The 23,089-nt window shown below is 39.2% G+C and overlaps 1 protein-coding gene across 7 annotated transcripts in view; it reads left to right on the forward strand.

Moving 5' to 3' along the window:
* FER (FER tyrosine kinase) overlaps positions 1 to 21,161 on the forward strand; it is a 463,302-nt gene extending 442,141 nt beyond the window's left edge. For all 7 annotated transcript variants that reach the window (XM_079916621.1, XM_079916626.1, XM_079916625.1 and 4 more), the window contains 2 exons: positions 13,438 to 13,560; positions 14,744 to 21,161. In XM_079916621.1, coding sequence (XP_079772747.1) covers positions 13,438 to 13,560; positions 14,744 to 14,886 — 266 coding nt within the window. In that variant the 3' untranslated portion in view covers positions 14,887 to 21,161. The remainder of the gene's footprint in view (positions 1 to 13,437; positions 13,561 to 14,743) is intronic.
* The last annotated feature ends 1,928 nt before the right edge of the window (positions 21,162 to 23,089 follow it).

The following is a 23,089-nucleotide window of genomic DNA, read 5'->3' on the forward strand; positions in this document are numbered from 1 at the left end:
TGCCAGGATTTATTTGAGGACCTATTTTAAATTATTCTGAGTACACACAGGTAATATGGTAATTCTGTGCTTAACTTCTTGAGGAACCACCAAATGTTTTCCAGATAAAGCTTTGGAATGTTATTGTTTTGGAAGTGAATTAGGGTGGATCGAGACACCAGAATCTGCTTTGTATTTTGCATATCAGCAATGCTATGGCATAGATAAGTGTAGGTAGTTGTCATTGTGAGAAATTGACTAAGCTGTTCTAGTTCCCAACAATGAAATTTTTTAATTTAATACTCCACAGATACTAATCCTCACCCTTAGTGTGTCTTCCCATGTGCTGGCAAGAGAAGCTTTTGGAAGCTTTGCAGATCACAAACTAATTCCACCATTCCTCAAAATCTAGAGAAAATAGCAGCCCTGCTATTTTACAGTGATTCTTCTCTGGGGTGGTTATTACTCTAAAGCTATATTCCTAAGGAGAACAATCACAGGGTAAAAGAAAGGACTGTATTCTTTTTATTTACACAGAGGTTTTCTTTAGATGACAAAACATTGTTAAGCACCTTCTTCTTGATTCTTACAGCATCCCTATAAAGGAGCTGGAGCTGGACTTGGGAGCCCTAAAACCTTATCAACAAAATCCAGCTCTCTAGAATGTGTTCTTAACCCTGTTTGCCAGATTCTCTATATTACACTGCCTTTAAAACTCCTCTTACTGCTAAGCAATTATGCGAAGTAAAATCCTGCCTTTAAATCACAGTGTATTTTAGTTGAATTTCAAGCTGACTAAAGTATTTACAAATCAAAATTCTAATTCCAAATATCTTTAAGAGCCAGACCTAAATTTGGTATGTCATATAATAAAGACAGGCAAGAAGATCTTTGATTGGCAGTGAGGGACCTCTTTTAGCAGTCTTTAATGTTAACTTTATAAAATGCAGAACAACACACCCTCTCACCATACACAAAAATAAACTCAAAATGGCTTAAAGACTTTAACATAATACATGACACCATAAAACTCCTAGAATAGATCATAGGCAAAAGATTCTCTTACATAAATCATACCAATGTTTTCTTAGGTCAGTCTCCCAAGGCAATAGAAATAAAAGCAAAAGTAAACAAATGGGACCTAACCAAACTTACAAGATTTTGCACAGCAAAGGAAACCATAAACAAAACGAAAAGACAACTTACAGAATGGGAGAAAATATTTGCAAGTTACGTGACTAACAAGGGCTTAATTTCCAAAATATATGAATAGCTCATACAACTCAATAACAAAAAAACAAACAACCCAATCAAACAATGGGCAGAAGACCTAAATAGACATTTCTCAAAAGAAGACATACAGATGGTCAACAGGCACATGAAAATATGCTCAACATCGCTAATTATTAGAGAAATGCAAATCAAAACTACAATGAGGCACCACCTCACATCAGTCAGAATGGCCATCATTAAAAAGTCTACAAAAAATAAATGCTAGAGAGGGTGTGGAGAAAAGGGACCCCCTCCTACACTGTTGGTAGGAATGTAAGTGGGTGCAGCCACTGTGGAAAACAGTTCCTCAGAAAACCAAAAATAGAATTACGATATGATCCAGCAATATCATTCCTGGGCGTATACCCACACAAAACTATAATTCAAAAAGATATATGCACCCCTATGTTCACAGCAGCAGCGTCTACAATAGCTAAGACATGGAAACAACCTAAATTTCCATTGACAGATGAATGGATAAAGAAGATGTAGAACACATATACAATGGAATAAAAAATGAAATAATGCCATGTTCAGCAACATGGATGCAACTAGAGATTATCATACTAAGTGAAGTCAGAAAGAGAAATACCATATGATATCACTTATATGTGGAATCCAAAATATGACACAAATGAACCTATCTATGAAACAAACAGAATCATGGACACAGAACAGACTGGTGGTTGCCAAGGGGGAGGGGGTTGGGGAAGGGATGGAATGGGAAGTTGGGATTAGCAGATGTAGCGTTATGAATGGATAAACAACAATGGATAAGCACAGAGAACTATATTCAATATTCTATGATAAACCATAATGGAAAATAATATTTAAAAAAAAGAATGTATGTGTATGTGTAACTGAATCACCTTGCTGTACAGCAGAAATTAAAACAACCTTGTAATCAACTATACTTCAATTTAGAAATTTGATAAAAAATAAAATGCAGAACAATTTAGATGAGGGAAAGATTTTTAACAGGATGAGAAAGAAGTGGGGAGTATTTGTTACCCAATCCAATGAGGGAGTTCCTGAGTGTCTACAAGTGTCATGGCAACCCTGAGAAATTCAGTTCTCATAGACTAAGATTGCTGAAGATTGGCTCTGAATCCTAGCACTTTTTTAACAAGAGAAAATATATTTTATGAAAGTCTTATTTTTTGTTCCACTTCTTCCATGTTTTATGCAAATATCAATTTATGATTGGTGGTAAAATTTTGCCTCATTTCCAGGGGTCTTTTTTCCCCCACGGATTCTTTTTTTCACTTTTGCCCTCAGAGTAGATGAAATGCTGCCCAAGTCTCCATGCAGTGTGGGGTTAGGGTAGATGGAAAACCCCTTCAGTCTAAGAAACCTCTCTGAAATTTTAGCTTAGGGACATAAAATTAAAGTTATTTTCACCATTATTTTTTCATTAGTGTTGTCATTTAATTTTTGAAAAGATGATGCATAAATTTGTTTTCGTTTTGTTTTGTTTTAGTCAAGCAGTACGTAAAGGGCCTACAATGAAATGTAAGCCCCTCTCCCCACCCTTGTCTCTAGCCACATAATTCCCCTTCCTAAAGGCAAATACTCTTATCATATTGTTGTATTCTTCTCAGAGATTTCTCAGCCATCTAACTGTACATATCTCCCCCCCTTTTTAAGCACACAGTGGTAGCGTACTTCATAGCCTCCTCAGCATATACCGCCTCCTCAGTACAGCTGTTACCAAAGGTACTGTGATTGTAAGGGGCAAATAAGATACTGATTTCCAACTAAGGAATAAAACAATCTGTGTAACAATCATTAAAAGAAATTTTTTCATTTATCACCTGCGAACTTGGAGCTGATACAACCCATAGAAATTTAATTACTGTGAAGTAACTAAGTACTCTGAAATGCAAGAGAGGTAGGATTTATAATGTAGAGAGTCCTGGATCAGCCATCAGGACCAGGTTTCCCAACCAGTCATGTCATTAGTTGCATGACCTTAGCAAGCGATCTTTCTCTACACCTATGTTTTCTAATTTGCAAATGAGAATGATAGTGTCTTCCCCTGCAAAGGGTACTGTGAGCATCAAATGAGACATGGAAAACTAGCAATGTGCTATATGGCTGTAAGTAACTTTCAGCCCATTACAATTATCCAGCAAGGTTTCAGTTCAAGATGACGATATAGGTAGATCCTGAACTCACCTCCTCCCACAGACACATTGAATCTACAGCTACATATGGAACATTTGCCCCTGAAAAAAACCTAAAAACTAGCTGAGCAACTCATACACATTGGGCAAAGGAGGAAAAAAGCCACATGGAAGCAGGTAGGAGCAGCTGACTTAAAATGTTGCCCTAAATCCCACCCCTGGTTCAGTGACCACAATCAGGAGGGAACTCAAAACATGTAGCTTCTCCCTGAGGAGCGAAGGAACATCAGGCATCCTATCTTTTAAGACCTACACCTGAGAGATGAGCCCCCAAAACATCTGGCTTTGAAAATGATCTGGGCTTGCATCCACGAGACCCTCAAGGCTTTAGAAAGCTGAGAACTGCTTCTTAAAGGGCTCACCCACCCCAGGGCCCAGCGCAGAATCAGCTAATGGAGAGACTCCTAGACTTTACATGAAAGAGCTTCACTTGCTAATCTTAACGCATTAGCCTGAGGGGCAGGCATCTAATTTAATGCATCTAGGGCCCTGACAGGGTATCTCTAGGGACAGAGGCTGGCAGGCACCGTCTTCATGCTTTCCCCCTGCTATGATCTAGAGTGCCAGTATCTCCCAGAGGGGAGCTTTTACACAAGTCTGGTGCCCTGGTTTTTGTAGCTGCCACCCAGGGACACCCTTTGATCACCAGGCTCTGGAGACCAGGGGTTGTGTATTCCTGGAACCCACAGGACTGTAACAATCTGAGAGTGAGTTTTTGGCAGACTGCCACCTCCCAAGGCACTGCACTGGCAGCAGACTGAAGCACACCCCCAGTCTTTCTGATAAAGACCATTTGCTTATCCAGGAGCTTTGGCCTGAGGGGCAGGCTTCTGGTCTGGCACACTTCTTGGGGCCTATAGAATTGCTCTCAGGGAATGAGGCTGGTGGATGCCGTCTTTGTGCTATCCCTCTGCCTCACTCTAACTCACTGGTATCTCCAAGAAAGGAGCTTAAACACTTGTCCAGTGCCTCAGTTTTTTCAGCTGTTGCCAGGAGACACCTCTACATTGCCTGGCTCTGGTGACACTCCTGGGTCCCACAGAACTGAGAAAGGTTCTTAAACAGCTACCACCCTCAGGGCACAGCAAGAGGCAACAGACCCAGGAGCACAGTCTTTCCATGAAAGGCCTATAATCTTGGTGCTGGAGCTTCAGCCTGAGGGCAGGCTCCAGGTTTGTCACATGTCTGGAAGCCTATCAAGGTGCTCTCAGGGAATGCAGGCCAGAGAACACGGTTTTGTGACTTGCTCTGCCTCGCTACAATTCGTCAGTATCTCCCAGAGAGGAACTTACACACTTGTCTGGAGCCCCTATTTTTGTGACTGTAATCCAGGGACCATTCCAGATCGCCTGGCTCTGATGGCCAGCATGGCTTACACTTGCAGTCTGACAGGACTGTATATATTTGCATGCTTTAAAGTTGCTGCCTGAGGGTCTGGCTTCCAATCAGCCTGAATCTATGTGCTAGATAGTCCTCTTTGGGACACTGACAGGTCTTGGAACACCTTCAACTACTAGGAGCTATTAAAAAATAAAATAGGCTGCTTGGACAATCACAAAGGCTTGAGAGACAACGGAGAGTTAGATCAGAGCTGGATGGTAAGTTTTATCTCCTACAGGAGGCCACTCCTTCAGGACTGGGAGAGGTGGCTGTTTCATCTAATGCATGGAAAGAACACAGGAAGTCAAGCAAAATGAGGAACGTGTTCCAAATGAAAGAACAAGATAACACCTCAGAAAAAAACCTTCACTAAATGGACATAGTTTATCCACCTGATAAAACGTTAAAGTTGGTAAAGAATGGATGAACATAGTGAGAATTTCAACAAAGACAGAAAATATAAGAAGGTACCAAAGAAAAGACATAGAGTTGAAGAATACAATAACTGAATTGAAAAATATGCTAGAGAGGTTCAACATCATACTACATGAAGCAGAATAAAGGATCAGTGAGCTCAAAGGGCAATGGAACTCATCCAATCACAGCAATAAAAAGAAAAAAGAATGAAAAAAGCCAAGAGAGCTTAAGGGACTTATGAGACAACATCTAGCAGACTAATATTTGCATTACAGGAGTCCCAGATGGAGGAGAGAGAGAGAAAAAGGGGCAGAAAACTTATTTGAAGATATAATGGAGGACTTCCCTGGTGACACAGTGGTTGGAAATCCACCTGCCAATGCAGGGGACACGGGTTCGATCCCTGGTCCAGGAAGATCCCACATGCTGCAGAGCAGCTAAGCCCGTGCGCCACAACTACTGAGCCTGCGCTCTAGATGCTGCGAGCCACAACTACTGAGCCCATGCACCACAATTACTGAAGCCCGCACACCTAGAGCCCATGCTCCACAACAAGAGAAGCCACCACAATGAGAAAGAAGCCCACGCACCGCAACAAAGAGTAGCCCCCGCTCACCACAACTAGAGAAAGCCCTCACGCAGCAGCAAAGACCCAACGCAGCCAAAAATAAGTAAATAAAAAATAAATAAATTTAAAGAAAAAATAGATATAATGGCTGAAGACTTCCTACATGGGAAAGGAAAGAGACATCCAGATCAGGAAACCCACAGTGTTCCAAATAAGATGATGAACCCAAAGAGATCCACACCAAACACATTATATTTAAAGTGTCAAAAGTTAAAGAAAAGAAAATCTTAAAAGCAGCAAGAGAAAAACAACTTGTTATATACAAGCGATTCCCCATACAACTACCAGAAAATATCTCAACAGAAACTTTGCATGCAAGAAAGGAATGGCATGATATATTCACTGTGCTGAAAGAAAAATACTTCCAACAAAGAATACTCTACTTGGCAAAGTTATCATTCAAAATTGAAGGAGAGAGAAAGAGTTTTCCAGATAAGCAAAATCTAAAAGAGTTCATCACCACTAAACTGGCCTTACAAGGAATGGTAAAGGGACTTCTCTAAGCTGAAAAGAAAGGTTGCTAATTAGTAACAAGAAAATATATGAAAGTATATATATCTCACTGGCAAAGGTAAGTATGTAGTAAGGTAGTGGATCAGTCACTTATAAAGGTAGTATGAAGGTTAAAGACAAAAAAAATAAAAACTATAACTACAAAAATTAGTTAAGGGATATACAAGATAAATAGATGTAAAATCTGACATCAGAAACATAAAACAAGGCAGGGGGGAGTGAAAATGTAGAGCTTTTGAATGTGTTCAATCTTCAGTTTTTTTAATCAACTTAAAAATGTAAGTTGTTATATGTAAGCCTCATGGTTACCACAAAGTCAAAATCTATAGTAGATACAGTAATGATAATGAGAAAAATCTAAGCATACCATTAAAGAAAGTCATCAAACCACAAAGGAAGAGAGCAAGTGAAGAAGTAAGGAACAGAGAGGAACTATAAATTAGCGAGAAAGGAATTAAAATGGCAATAAGTACACACATATCAATAACAACGTTAAATGTAAAGGGACTAAATTTGTCAGTCAAAAGACAGAGTTGCTGAATGGAATAAAAAATAAGACCCACCTATATGCTGTCTACAAGAGACTCATCGCAGACATAAGGACACACAAAGACTAAAAGTGAAGGGATGGAGAAAGATATTCCATGCAAATGAAAACCAAAAGGAAGCTGGGGTGGCTATATTTATATCAAACAAAGTAGATTTTAAAACAAAGACTGTAATCAGAGACAAAGGAGGGCATTACATAATGATAAAGAAGTCAATCCAACAAGAGGATATAAAATGTGTAAATATTTATGCATCTAACATAGGAATACTTAAATATATAAAACAAATATTAACAGACCTAAACAACTTGTTATATACAAGTTGTATATATACAACTTGTTATATAAACAGCAATACAATAATAGTAGGGGACTTCAGTACCATACTTGAGTCAATGTAAAGATCAGATGGAAAATCAGTAAGGAAATGTCAGCCTTAAATGACACTTTAGACCAGATGAACTTAACAGATATATATATATATATATATATATATATATATATATACACACCTTGGGCTTCCCTGGTGGCGCAGTGGTTGAGAGTCCGCCTGCTGATGCAGGGGACACGGGTTCGTGCCCTGGTCCGGGAAGATCCCACATGCCGTGGAGCGGCTGGGCCTGTGAGCTGTGGCCACTGAGCCTGCGCGTCCGGAGCCTGTGCTCCGCAACGGGAGAGGCCACAACAGTGAGAGGCCCGTGTACCACAAAAAAAATAGATAGATAGATAGATAGATATAGATATCTATAGATCAGTATACACGTGCCATCCAAAAGAAGCAGAATACATATTCTTTCCTAGTGCACATTGAATATTCCCCAAGACAGATTATATGTTAGGCCACAAAACAAGTTTTAATAAATATAACAAGACTGAAATCACATCAAGCATCTTTTCTGACCACAATGGTATGGAACTAGAAGTCAATTACAAGAAGAAAGCTAGGAAATTCACAAATTTATGGAAATTAAACATGTTACTGAACAACCAATGGGCCACAGAATAAATCAAAAGAAAAATCAAAATTACCTCGAGACAAATTAAAATGGAAATAGAACATACCAAAAGTTAGGTGATGCAGTAAAAGCAGTTCTGAGAGGTATGTTCATAGTAATAAATGCCTACCTCAAGAAACAAGAAAGATCTCAAACAACATAACATCACACCTCAAGGAACTAGAAGAAGAACAAATAAAACCCAAAGTTATTAGAAGGAAGAAAATGACAAAGATCAGAGCAGAAATAAATGAAATAAAGACTAAAAAGACAATAGAAAAGATCAATGAAACTAATAGCTATTTCTTTGAAATGAAAGAATTGACAAAACTTTAGCTACACTCAGCAAGAAAAAAAAGTGACAGAAACCAAATCAAAACAGTTAAAAATGAAAAATGAGACATTACAACTGATACCACAGATATACAAAGGATGGTAAGAGGCTTCTATGAACAACTATATGCCAACAAACTGGACAACCTAGAAAAAATGAAAAAAATTTCTCAAAAACCTTCTGAAATTGAATCAGTAACAAAAAAAACTCTCAACAAAAAGAAGTCTAGGAATGACTGGCTTCACTGGTGAATTTTACCATACATTCAAAGAAGATTAATACCAGTCGTTCTCAAACTCTTCCAAAACAGAAGAAGAGGGAATACTCCCAAACTCATTTTATGAGTCCATCATTACTCTGATATCAGAACCACACAAAAGGGCTTCCCTGGTGGTGCAGTGGTTGGGAGTCTGCCTGCCGATGCAGGGGACATGGGTTCGTGCCCCGGTCCAGGAGGATCCCATGTGCCACAGAGCGGCTGGGCCAGTGGGCTATGGACGCTGAGCCTGTGTGTCTGGAGCCTGTGCTCCACAACGGGAGAGGCCACGGCAGTGAGAGGCCCATGTACTGCAAAAAAAAAAATACACACACACACAAAGAAATCACAAGAAAAGAAAATTACTTGGAGGGGCTGAAGGGTGTAACCATGGCCAGGTCGAGTTCAAGATTTCAGGATGTGGACGTGCAGCAGCTGGTGACACAGAACCTGGCTTGAGGTACTGACCAGTATTTCACCCCCAGATGCTTTGGCACCTACATCAATGTCACCTCAAGAAGTTCGGGCACATCAAGTAAACTATGAATCTAACCTTCCTGGGAGAGCCCCTCTGGATCTGCTCCAATCCTAACTGAGGAGTCTCCTCCCCTCTCTTCTGCCATTGTTCCTGAAGAACACAGAAGCAAAAATTCTCAACACAATGTTAGCAAACGGAATTCAGCAATACATTAAATAATAAAAGGATCGTACATCATGATCAAGTGGGATTTATTCCAAGGATACAAGGATGGTTTAACATCTGCAAATCAATCACCATGATGCACCACATTAACAAAATAAAGGCTAAAAATCATATCATCATATCATCTCAATAGATACAGAAAAAGCATTGGACAAAACTCAACATCCCATTAAGATAAAAATTCTCAACAAAGTGGGTACAGAGGAAATGTACCTCAACATAATAAAGGTCACATATGACAAGCCCACAGCTAACATCACAGTTCACCGTAAAAAGCTGAAAGTTTTTCCTCTAAGAACAGGAACAGGACAAGGATGCCTACTCTCACCACTTTTATTCAACATAGTATTGGAAGTCCTAGCCACAGCAGTTAGGCAAGAGAAAGAAATGAAAGGAATCCCATTTGGAAAGGAAGAAGTAAAACTGTCCTTATTTGCAGATGAAATGATATTATATAGAAAATCCTAAAGTCTCCACCAAGAAACTGTTAGAACTAATCAATGAATACAGTAAATTGCAGGATACAAAGTCAAAATACAAAAGTCTGTTGTGTTTCTATACACTAATAACAAATTATCAGAAAGAGAAATTAAGGAAAAAGTTCCATTTATAATTGCATCAAAAACAATAAAATATCTAGGAATAAATTTCACCAAGGTGAAAAACCTGTACATTGAAAACTATCAGACACAACCAAAGAAACTGAAGAAGACACAAGTAAATGAAAAGATATTTCATGCTCATGGATTGGAAGAATCAATATTAATAAAATGTTCATACTACCCAAAGCAATCTACAGATTCAGTGCAATCCCTATCAAAATTCCAATGGCATTTTTCACATAACCGGATCAAATAATACTAAAATTTGTGTGGAACCACAAAAGACCCTGAACAGTCAAAGCAATCTTGAGGAAGAAGTACAGAGCTAGGGGCATCATGCTCCCTGATTTCAAACTATACTACAAAGCTATGGTATTTAAAGCAGCATGGTATTAGAATTAAACAGACACACAAATCAGTGGGACAGAATAGAAAGCCTAGAAATAATCCCATGCATAAATGGTCAATTAATTTATGACAGAGGAGGCAAGAATATACAATGGGGAAAGGACATCTCTTCAATAAGTGTTGGGAAAACTGGACAGCCACATGTCAAAGAATGAAACAGACCACTATCCACTATCTTACACCATATGCAAAAATTAATTCAAAATGGTTAAAGACTTGACTATAAGACCTGAAGTCATAAAACTCCTAGAAGAAAACATAGGCAGTAAGCTCTAGTGCTGGAGATGAGGTTTTGGGTTTGACATCAAAGCAAAGGCAACAAAAGCAAAAATAAACTAGTCGGGCTATTTCAAACTAAAACGCTTCTGCACAGCAAAGGAAAGCATTTACAAAATAAAAGGACACCTACCGAATGAGAGAATATATTTGCAAGTCATATATCTGATAGGGGTTAATATTTAAATATATAAAGAACTCATGCAACTCAAAACAAAAAACAATCTCATTTAAAAATGGGCAGAAGTTCAGAATAGACAGTTTTCCAAATAAGGGATATACGTGGCCAACAGTTTCATGAAAAGATACTCAACATCACTAATCATCAGGGAAATGCAAATCAAAACCACAGTGACTTATCACCTCATACCTGTTAGAACGGCTGTTATTAAAACAAGAAATAACAAGTGTTGGCCAGGTTGTGGAGAAAAGGATCCCTCCTCCACTGTCAGGAGGAATGTAAATTGGTGCAACCGCTATGGAAAACAGTATGGAGGTTTCTCATAAAAATAAAAATAGAGCTACCATATGATCTAGCAGTTCCACTTCTGGGTATTTATCTGAAGAAAACAAAAATGCTAACTCAAGAAGATATATGCACCCCTGTGTTCATCTGCAGCATTATTTACAATAGCCAAGATATGGAAATAGCCTAAGTGTACATCAATGGACGAATGAATAAAGAAGATATGGTGTGTATATACAATAGAATATTATTCAACCTTAGCAAAGAGTGAAATCATGCCATTTGTGACAACATGGATGGACCTTGTGGGTATCATGCTAAGGGAAATAAGTCAGACAGAGAAAGACAAATACTGTATAATCTCATTTACATATGAAATCTAAACAACAACAACAAAACCACTCTCATAGATACAGAGAACAGACTGGTAGTTGCCAGAGTCTAGCAGTGGGAGGCAGGGGGAGGGTGAAGGTGGTCAAGAGGTACAAAATTCCAGTTATAAAACAAATGAGTCATGGGGGTCTAATGTAAAATGTGACTATAATTAATAGTACTATATTGCATATTTGCAAGTTGCTAAGAGAGTACATCTTGAAGTTCTCATCACAAGAAAAAAAATTTTATGACTATGGATGGTGACTATGCATGGTGATGTTGACTAGACTTATCGTAGTGATTATTTTGCAATATATACAAATATTAAATCATGCTGTACACCTGAAACTAATATAATGTTATGTCAATTATATCTCAATAAGAAAAATAAAGAAGTAATTATTAATTAATTTTTAAAAATTATCCAGTAAAACCAGACTCAAAAGTCAAGGTTACAGGGCTTCCCTGGTTGTGCAGTGGTTAGGAATCCGCCTGCCAACCCAGGGGTCACGGGTTCGAGCCCTGGTCCGGGAAGATCCCACATGCCACAGAGCAACTAAGCCCGTGAGCCACAACTACTGAGCCTGTGCTCTAGAGCCCGTGAGCCACAACTACTGAGCCCCTGTGCCACAACTACTGAAGCCTGTGCGCCTAGAGCCCGTGCTTGGCAATGAGAAGCCACCGCAATGAGAAGCCCACGCACTGCGACAAAATGTAGCCCCCGTTCGTCGCAACTAGAGAACGCCTGAACACAGCAATGAAGACCCAACGCAGCCAAAAATAATAAAATAAAAGTCAAGGTTACAGAGTTAGGTTATAAGCTTTCACTTCTAGAGTGTGATCTTAGTTTATAATACAACTGGCCATTCTTGATCTCTTCCTAGATACTATCTTACAAAAATAAGGTATTTGGTTCTCTATGCTTTGTACTTCCTTAAAGAGTTAATTAGTCTTAACTTGTAACCATTGAATGATTTTCATAAAAAGTTTTAAATTATTGGATGCCAAACATGAAAAGAGTTGATATGCAGACAGGGAAACTAATCTTCCTACCGACTAGCATAGTGAATGTCCATAATTACCATCTACTAAGAAGGAAGCTAATTCACACAGCTGGAGATGATGATCAGCAAGTACACTCCAAACTCTGACATCAGAGCAGTTATAACACAGGCATACTCTCATTCTTATTGTACTGTTTTCAAGAAAGAGAAAAGGCCATCCTACTCAAGGTAACAAGACATTTTGGGAGGATGGGCATTTATACATCCTGGAATGGCAGAAATATGTTGGAAAATCTTGAAAATTCATAGCCTTTTCTGCCTCCCCTCCTTGATTTCACATTCATTCCAGAAGATATCTGGTATTGGCTTTTATCTCTGTGTTTCTCTAGAAGATTACCAAGGGGAAAAAAACCAAACTAAACTAAGAGTTAGCTTATGTAATTCAGTAAAGCAGGTGCACCAAGATATTTTGACAAAACACAGCACCATGTAATTTAAAGAAGTTGTTTTTATCAGCCAGCTATGTTAATTTCTACTCTATTCAAAACACAGAAAAATGTATTTTCCATAAATGAAACTATCAGTGGAGAAAATGAGAACTTTAAGCGTGTAAGAATATCTGTAAACAGTGATGAGTAAAAAATTGAAGTTAAGAAACTTTCCTTATTGCTTTAAGTTTGTTTGTAATTTTAGTAGAAAGAAAATGATGCAGGCAGAAGACAAAATTGCAGAACTCCAACTTATTTAATCTCCTAGGCATCGATGTGTACAAATTTATATCTTTTTTATATAAACCATCTATCTCATTTAGAGGCCACAGAGAAAGTAAGCTTGCATACTGAGTGAATATTTGTTCTTGGTGGGGGAAATGTGATTTGGAAGGTGGCTTAGTTAAAGTAGCAGCCTGAAGACTATTCATTTAATTGGTAATATTACTACTCCTGGAAAGCAAAACTAGCCAAGAAAATAAGATCACTAGTTATTGAATTGCTGGTAAGTTTAAATATGTTAATATGTGACTGACATAGACATACACAAGCAGAAATGGTCACCCGCTTATCCAGTGAGCTGAATGTGGTTTTGTTCGCCCTTCAGGGAGATACAGCTCTGAGAGTGATGTGTGGAGCTTTGGCATCCTCCTCTGGGAGACCTTCAGCTTAGGGGTCTGCCCGTACCCTGGAATGACAAATCAACAAGCTCGGGAACAAGTGGAAAGAGGTGAGCCAAAGACACAGAGTAGCAGTGTTCACAGCCAGCCCGGGCAGTGCTGGTGCCGTGTCTGCATTTCCTGGGAGGAGGAAGAGAGTACTCTCGGGCCCGCGATCGAAGAGGTGCTGGTTAATCTACTTTGGAACTTTATGGATGGTGTGGCTCTTTACAACCAAACCAACAACAACAACAAAGACTTTAAAAGATAGATCCCAGCTCTTTGAAAATAGAAAGCTCTAGGCTTTTCTTCCACGCCCCCTGCCTGGCATGGCACCTGCAAGGCTGTGCCATTCACTCTCTTCCAGGGAAATAGGAGATTGAGGAATACCACCTAGTTTTTATTCTATGCCAAATAAACACTGTTAATATTACTGCAAATTGAAATGTAGTTAGACTTCAGGAAGAAGTTGAGAATTTTGGAATAGTTCTGAAGAAGCCCTATGGTGTTCTCAGATCAGGGACAGGAATAAGCAGGTGACGGTGACACCCTCACGTGCACTTGTGTAGTCCCCGGCTTTCAACAACAACAACAAAACACTTGCAACAAAACACCAGCGCCCTAGGGTCAGGCCTGTCAAGGGGGGCATGGTTGTAGAATCGGATGTAGGAAGATGACTTCCAGCTTCCTTCCTCCCTTTTCCTACCGCTCCTGAGGCAGATGCACACAGGCACACACACACCACCCAGCACACTGCCGGGACACTGCCAGGTGACTTTGAATTAAAGATAATATTCTTCTCAGACTGTAAAGGAATATGCCTCATATTCATTTTTATTTCACTTTTAAATTAATGTTTATAAATCCACATCCTTTTTCTCATCTTCAAAACCCTGAGTTGTAGAGATGATTTTTTTAAACTCTGCCTACAGCATCTAAAAGCAAATTCTGAAAGCAAATACTTAGAGCAACTAAAACATGCATTTGTATGTGATGTATCTTACATCAGACTTTGTGACAAATGAACAAACAGAAAATGGGTTCTTTGAACTAGAAGGTAATGATGTTGCTCTATTAATATTAAAGTCTGCATTACTTATAGAGAAAAAATCAGTTTGCCCTGAAATGAATTTTTTGTTTCTATTAACCAACAACATAAGGTACTAAAAATTACAAACTGCATAATGCCCTCTGTGAACATTTATATCTTATCCCCATTCTAAATTCTCTGTTCTTCTTCTCTTGGGTCTTCAGGATACCGAATGTCAGCCCCTCAGCACTGTCCAGAGGACATTTTTAAAATTATGATGAAGTGTTGGGATTATAAACCTGAAAACCGGCCCAAGTTCACTGAACTTCAGAAAGAGCTCACTGTCATCAAGAAGAAAATCACATAGTGACAGAACAGTGCAAACTCAGCCTCCAGGACTTGGTCCTCCAGCAGAGTAATATTGTTCTTCTCATTAACAATGAGTTTATACCACGTTATGTGCAACAGTCTTCTAAGGTTATTTTTTTTTAATTAACTGTTTTTTAAATATGTGCCGTTAAAAAAAGTCAAAGGCGAATGCATTCAAGAAACAGGTCAGTCCTACCAAGGGCTTTCTCAGCTCACCACAGCAATCCTGCCATTTCAGCCCTTTGTAAATAGAAAAGCACAGGCTCTAAATGTGAGGGGGAACCAATCCATCTTTTTCACACCAGGACCATCGATGTTTCTCAGAGATATTTTACTTCAGACCCAGTTCACAGCTGCTGTCCATGCCACAGACCCTACTCGATCGGTGCTATCAGCTGCATTGGTAATGCCATGTCTGCAGGACACATTCCAACCAAAGTTGGCTTTCTGCTCTGCCAAGGCAAGAGTGTATTTGTAAACATCATTTTATATTGAGCATTATTTAGACCTCCTAGGGGTTTTCTTTCCTTTCTCACCAGAAATAAGCACAGTGCAAGAATCCTCACATTCCTGTCTTATTGGTAAAGCTGCTGTTTCCCTCCCCTTTTGCCCAGGCATCAGAAAATGATGCCTGGAATGTCCTCAAAGAGCTCTTAATTGAGAGCACAGCTTTTAAAGAATGTTTCAGACAGCTGTGACGGCAAGAAGTAAGTTGGAACAGGAGGACGGTCTGAGGAAAGGGGCAGCTAAAGTCATCATCAAAGAGAAGGAAAGGAAAATAGAAAATCTGCCTTCTTACCAGAGTTATGCCTTTACACACACACACGCTTTATTTTATGGTCTGATTCATGAAAAAGGTTCTAAGAAATGTTTTCAGGAGTTCACAGATAGAGCCTTCTTGTCAGCAAAAAATTCTTTAGAGAAATTCCAAAGCATGAGGCTACAGGAATAACAGCATAATTTTAAGTACCTTCATTTGAGAGGAGACATCCCAGAATTTAATTCTGTTCATTTGTGCCAGTTTCCAGAGCTGTCAGAATTTCATGATTCTAGTTCATAAACACGTCCATGTGTGTACACACATGGGCATGCGCCCCCCACACAGACACACAGACACACACACACACATAATACCGAGAAACCTGGCAGGTATGAATGGAGTAAATTGGTTAAGAAGTCAAATGAACATTATTAAGGAAAAAGCTCTAGAGATAGCCCTCCTTTGTCCACCTTCCCCCTTCATGTATTCTTATACTGCTACCTGAAAATTCTTATCATTAGCCGACCCATATATGAGCACAGTCTGGAGATGCTTCATATGAATAAAATGGAACAGAGTTTAAACTAGGATTGTCTTTAGCTGAATCTTAGCTTCATCCAGGGAACTTACCCCATGGTCTGTATATAGTTGCCTCTCAGGATAAATATGTGTGTAAGAGATGGTCACGCTCAGGGGTAAATGTGGCCTGGGAGCTTTTAATAAGTGCTCAGGCCTGTGTCCAAATAGCACAGTAGTGATTATTTGGTCTACAGTCATTGGAAGAGCTTATGGGATAGAAAATTCCTCCTGCCCCCTCCACCTGTTTGCTGCCTAGGAATATCACTGCACACAACTCACACCCAGTACTACTTTCAAGAGTAAACAGGATAATACTGAGGAGAAAACTGGCTTGTGTCTACCACTTCAATCTCCTTGAAGTTTCATACACATTTAATGATTACCACATCCAGACGAAAATGAAAGCATAATAAACTTGCCCGCAAAAATACTGCAATATACAAAGTAACTCTTTTTTAATCAGCATTGTTTCCCTTCTGTCAAATATTATGAGTAAAAGGAAACCTTCTTTTGATGGCATATACTGTGGTAAATCAAAGCACAGACTCATGAATTAAGATTAAGAGCTCTGGTCTTCAGGCACTTGTCAGCCTTCAAAAGCAAGAATAAAATGGGGACATTTCCACCCTTTGACAGTATTTCCAAGTGCATCTCTATGTAATATTCTTTGTTTAAAGAAAACAGCCTCCCATCACTTAGCAGCCGCACTGCTAAGCTCTCAGCAAAGAGAGAGAATGATAGTTTGGGCTTTAATTTTGTGAACAAGACCTGAAGCTTAATCATTGCATTCTGGTGTAAAGAACGAACATGGCATTGATGTTTCACTCACCCAGGCTGTTAGAATTTGCAGTTCACATCGTAACTGTGTGCTTAAAGAAGCTTTTCAAAACATCGTGACATCTGCAGCATTTAAATTCTATCTTATTCTTTGTCCCAAAGCAGGCAGTGGTACAGTTCAGGATTAATAACTCATCGGGAGTCTTTCAGGATCATATCAGTTATATAGAATATTAAATTTAATATAGGCACATGCATTAAGAAAAACTTATGCAGACTGTTTTTTACTGTTAACTTTGTTGCGCTTGAAGCATAATTTATTCATCCCTTCTGTCACAGATAATTATTGGAATTATGTACTTTAGGAGGCTAATCCATACCCAGAAAGCATACACACAAATTCTCCTCTGAATTTGCAAGTTGATATAGGGAAAGAAGGATTCGGAAACACATAAAATCCTATGACTTGTTTAGTAAGAAAACAGTAACCAAAATTTGAGTAACCAAAATTTGAGTAACCAAAATTGCCACTGGTCTGAATGTAATTCAGCCAGGTCACAAATCTTTGTGTTGTTAATAGATTTTTTCACGTGTTGCATCTGTTACTCCTATGTAGTTTCTGCCATAATTCCTTAAATTTATGAATATGGAGCCGCTGGGGGGCGGGTAAGCCCAGGCAGCCTGACTCTCACCTGCATTTTTCTATCTTGAATCACCAAGGAGCCTTTATGAGAAGTATTTAAGTAGCTCATCATTTTTCAAGGAAAGAAATCTTTTATTGTCAAATTAACATTTATTACCGACATGTGAAACCTAAAATTATTTTGCACTCCATATAATCTAAGGTTACTTCCCAAAGCCAACATATTCTTTCTCTTCTAGGAAATAATAATAAAGGATGAATAGGCTGTGTTTAGACTTTCAAAACCAGAGGTTTCGTTTTAGTCCATCCTGCCACTAGGTCCCCAGTGCAAGGTCTTATGTAATCATTTCTCTCTTATCTCCCAAATTTAATATAGTCAATAAAATTCTTCATCCATAATTCACCATTTTATCACAGATACGATATTACTGAAACCTGTTACTAGCACACCAGTGTAGAACATGAGTCTGATTGCTTCAGCCAATTTTCAGCACACATTTCACAACTGTTTTTCATTTGAGGGTTGTTTTAAAAGAAAAGAAAATGTTTAGTCATTGAAATAGTCTTAATTTCCTTTAAACCATGGTATGGTTTTCTTGTCTGTGTTATACTCATTGTTTCAGTTTTGCCATATAGTTTTATGTAAAGTTTGGCTAATACCACTAAAATAACCGTGGCTTCACAATACTCGTATGACTTGTGTCAAGAAGAAAGTGTTTTAATTATAATATATGCCACACACTGAGGATCTTGTAGTGGGATAAACATAAAAATGAGAACGCAAAAATACATGTCTAGGTCGTATGTTACTGTCGTTCGGTTACCTCAGTCACACTACTTTCCAATTCACTCATCAGATGTTCTAAAAATGTACCTGAAAACCTTCCTTAGGATACCCTATGGACACTGTTCTGTGGCTGTGTGTCTTTTGACATGAGATCAGTTGATAATTTTCTGAAAAGAGGGTTTGTTTGTTTGTTTGCCTCAACCCTCTTTTTACATATACGTACCCCCCCCAGCACACCACTGGTATTTTAGTTGTTTCTTATCAACAGAATTGATTGTCCATAAACACTATTCTGAGTCATGTAAAGTCTGACTTTTGTATTTAGGAGGTCAGAGCCCTCACACAAAATAGAATAATGCAAAATACAAAGAACAAAAAGGGACAGACAATTGAAAAAGACATGGTTTATGTATTAATATGTTAATTAAAACAAAGATTTTATATGAAAATGAGTTTATATTACAGTTCCATTACACTATTAAGTTAGCATGAAAGTTTACCATTAAAATAAAGTGTTACCTCTTTTATTACTAACTCTGATTTGCTTATACGTACCAGAAATTTTTTATTAAATGTTTTAGTTTTATTTAGTTTTCTCTGTTTTGATTAGTTTCATATCAAGTCTGAATAATATATTATTTGGGAAGATCCAGAACTACATATTAATTTCTGCCAAAAAAAATATTCTAATTAAAAGTCAATATTTCATGTACCAAGATGACCTACTTGAAGGAGATACTGCTACAGTTGTAGAGTCCCATAAAATTCTCCTTTAAAAAATAATGCTATAATACAGAAGGTGTAAAACTATATATCTTAGTCATAATTCAATTTAAGGAAATATTTGTAACCCCTTGAAGGCCATTCTACTGCCTCATACTGATTCAAAGATTAAATTCTGAATTGTTAAGTGTAGACATTAAAGACTGCCTAATAAAGACTGAGATTCTTAGGTGGTAGAAAAATCCTACTGAACTAAATTCCTAGTCACTTTAAACTGGAGAGATATAATGAGCATAGGCTTCAGCACATCTGTTAATAAGGCACTGAGGCAAACGTCTACCAAGGCAAAAGAGGAGAGCACCAGTTATTCTAAGGCAGGATGATGCAGCCCCTACAGAGAGTGTAGGATAATTAAAGTGGAACGAAGACTTGGACAACGTCACTAGGAGGCCTGAGGAGAACAGTGCCACCAGGCCAGATCCTTTCCTACAGAAAATGTAAAAGGTATTGGAGTCAAAAGAAGCAAAAGAGGTCACCTGCCAGTGTGTGGGCCTTCCTGTGAGCAAACCAAACACCTCTCCCTTGCATGTGTAGCAGTCTCTTATCCCCAGCTCAGAGGCGATGCTGTGCTGGGCGACACATGCTCATCGTCCTCCCAACTAATGGGTTTGGCCATATGTGCTTAGACTTTTAACAGAGACTTCTCTAAGTCTCTTTGTATTTGAGTTAGTGATACTATTTCTTAAACTAAATCACTGATTATTCACACCTCATTAGAAATCTGGTTGCAATGGGGCTGGTCTCCTAAGTGAGAGCACGCTGAGATCAGCCATTTCACCTTTTGACTGATGTTGACTAACTGGCTCCTAGAGGTACCCCAGAGGGACCTTCCTCTGATGAGCTCAGCTCTGGGGAAACATGGAATCCAGCAGGGAAGGAGGGGAATACCAATTAAATAGCAATGCTCCTTGTCTTTATACTAATAACATGTGAGGGAAAGGAATCATAGAAGCATCCTAAAGCCAGTCACAGTGCAGCATGGCTAAGGTCAGACATGGAAGGCAGAGAAAGAGACATCCACAAAGGAAGACTGAAGGACAGGAAGGGCAAAAACAAAGTACCAATGCAAAATGACTCAAGGGCTCACCTTCCAACAAATAAATGCGGTATCAATGAGGGAAAGCGAATCCTCAAAAGGGAATTTTGAGGTGCTTCCCGCTGCATGGTATTAAACATTACGTACCTCTCAAGTTTCTACAACACTTCTTAAAGGGCATTGAGTGGGGTATCGATTTGATTTTCTTTATGCTCCCTATAATCTCAAGAGGAAGCCACTGTTGAATGAGAATTACTCTTGCTTGGTTTTTCTGTAAGGCTGCAGGTATGACAGTGGTTCAGCCCCCTTCCTAAGCAGTAAGGAACTGAGGGTGGCACACATATGTCTGGGGCAGCCAGCATTGGAGGAAAACTGCTGTGAAATTTCCTTCTTCTTATTTTATGAAAGAAAAGATACCTTGCGGGTGTCTCTGCCTGCAACATAAAGACAGATTGAGCTTCCCTCCTTGCCAGCAAACTTGCAAGGGCTCCCAAAGAAGAATACTTAGAATTCACTCTAAAAAGATTCAAATCTTGAATTTCTAAATTATCTTCCCAAACATTACCACTGAAGTCAGAAGAGGTGAGTGTTCTACAAAGTAATAAAATGTTCTAAGTGATGGTAATGACCCTGGTAGCAGGATTTTGTAATGCTTGCCCTCAGCTCTATTCATTCAGAAGCTTTTTCTCGATATCTGCCATGTCAGGTTCAGGGAACCCTACTGGGTGCTAGTTTTTCTGGATTTTTTTTTTTTTTTCTGGTTGGTATTTCTTTTTCTCATGTTGCTTAATCTTTACCAAAACAGAAACGCCTTTTCTCATCAGCTTTTATCAGACAGTGTCTTAACTGGCCTAGACCAAACAGTTTCTCCTCACGTGCTCAGGAGGCCCTTGCCTTATAGAGAGCTCCCAGGCATCCATTTACCAGGCCAGCTGCATACCCTCTGTGTGAGAGGCCCCGTGGCTTAGAACACAGAGAGGCCTCATTGTAGTCTTTGCGGTGGGGATAGGACGACTAGGTGGCAGATGTGTCTGATGAGTTATACTATCAATAGAGGTTCTTGGGAGATTTTGCCAGGATGGAAAGATCATTGTGAGCAGATGTGCCCAGGGAAGCAGCCTGTTGACTTGGCCGAGTAAGCTCACTAGGTGACCTGCCTCCAAAGAAATGTTAAAACACTAACAATGATTATCTTAAAACCCCGGACATTTTCAATTTTTCCATTCCACTCTTCTCTACCAGTATTTTTTATTGTTTCCTTCACACTCCTCTTGTCAGTAAATGTCTAAAAGTATTTCAGTTGCACAATGTCAAAGTTTTTCCACAGCTTCAGCAAAGAGGGTAGCAAATACAAAGGCTCAAGTTTAAAATAAGGCAATCTACCTAGAGACACAGACCCCAAAGCACTACTGTGCTGAAACACAAACTCTACTCTAGTTTCCCCCAGAGCGGTACCCTTCCTACAAAGCCAAACATCACTCTTTCTCCTGTCTGTTAAGAACATCTTTAGTATTAGAATAAGCACCTTCTAGATGCTATCCAAAGCAGATTCTAAAATGACATACGAAGAAGCCAGATTTCAACCATTAAAGCAACAACAGAAACACTACTTTCATCCCTTTGTAATCAGTTAAAACATCCATGCAAAAACTATCAATAGGGCTTCCCTGGTGGCGCAGTGGTTGAGAGTCCGCCTGCCGATGCAGGGGACAGGGGTTCATGCCCCAGTCCGGGAAGATCCCACATACCACGGAGCGGCTGGGCCCGTGAGCCATGGCCGCTGAGCCTGTGCGTCCAGAGCCTGTGCTGCGTAACGGGAGAGACCACAACAGTGAGAGGCCAGCGTACCGCAAAAAACAAAAAAAAAAAACCTATCAATAGAACCATCCAGGCAGTTCATCTAATGAGGAGCTAGTACCTTATTTTGAAAGCATAGGATGGATGTCAATGGGAAATAGCAATGTTTTGAGCAACACAGGGTAAGTATAAGAAGGCCAATAAAAAAAAAAAAAAAAATCCCAATTCCCACATTGAAGCAGCAAAAACCTGAGAATGAAAAATGGAGTTGTATATGAGTCCAAACTTAATATTTTCTTCACGCAGCTCTTGTCAAATTGTACAACCTTGGGGGTCCTCTTTTGAGTTGCCTGAAAAATCCTTATGAAGCAAAACACTAAATCCACCCCCAACCCCCAATGGGAGCTTGAATTTCTAAGTGCCCTGGATTCAGAAACTTAGCGGCTGAGAGGGAATCTGTAATGTTATTACCGAGATCCCAGGCAAAAGGCCCATCTTGGCAGTCTTTGCAAGCTTGCTAATCCATGCTTTTGTTAATTTTTAAACATGGAAGATGGCAGAGTGGTGGGGGTGAGGAAAACACCCTATTATCTAGAAATTTTTTACAAATAATTTTACTTAGTAGAAATAAACTTGCCTCCTTGCTCTTAAGAAATGCCAGACTGTTGTAAGCAAATGCAGAGGGCATGGTGCCCAGAGCCATGCTTAATATGACCGTGAAGTTTTCTCCTAACCCAAAGCGTAACGGTTCTTATATTTAGATGATAGGATGCTAGAGAGGCCCATCCCCTGCCGGTCTAATTGCTTTGCTTCAGCTGCAAGTGGAAGACCAATTCCAACAGAAATGAACTTATTTGCCATAATTCCTCCTCAGATGCTAGGCCTTTCACACTTGGAATGCACGGAAAATATACATGTTTTAATGGAATTCACTATTTTTGGCTTTAGTGTCAAAGAGATTGGTTCCACAAGGTTCACCTGATTCCCCATAACAAGTATATGTTATAACCCTATGATTCTAAATCCAATCCCAGCTATA

The sequence above is a fragment of the Stenella coeruleoalba genome (assembly GCF_951394435.1).
Source record: "Stenella coeruleoalba genome assembly, chromosome: 3".
Taxonomy (NCBI): domain Eukaryota; kingdom Metazoa; phylum Chordata; class Mammalia; order Artiodactyla; family Delphinidae; genus Stenella; species Stenella coeruleoalba.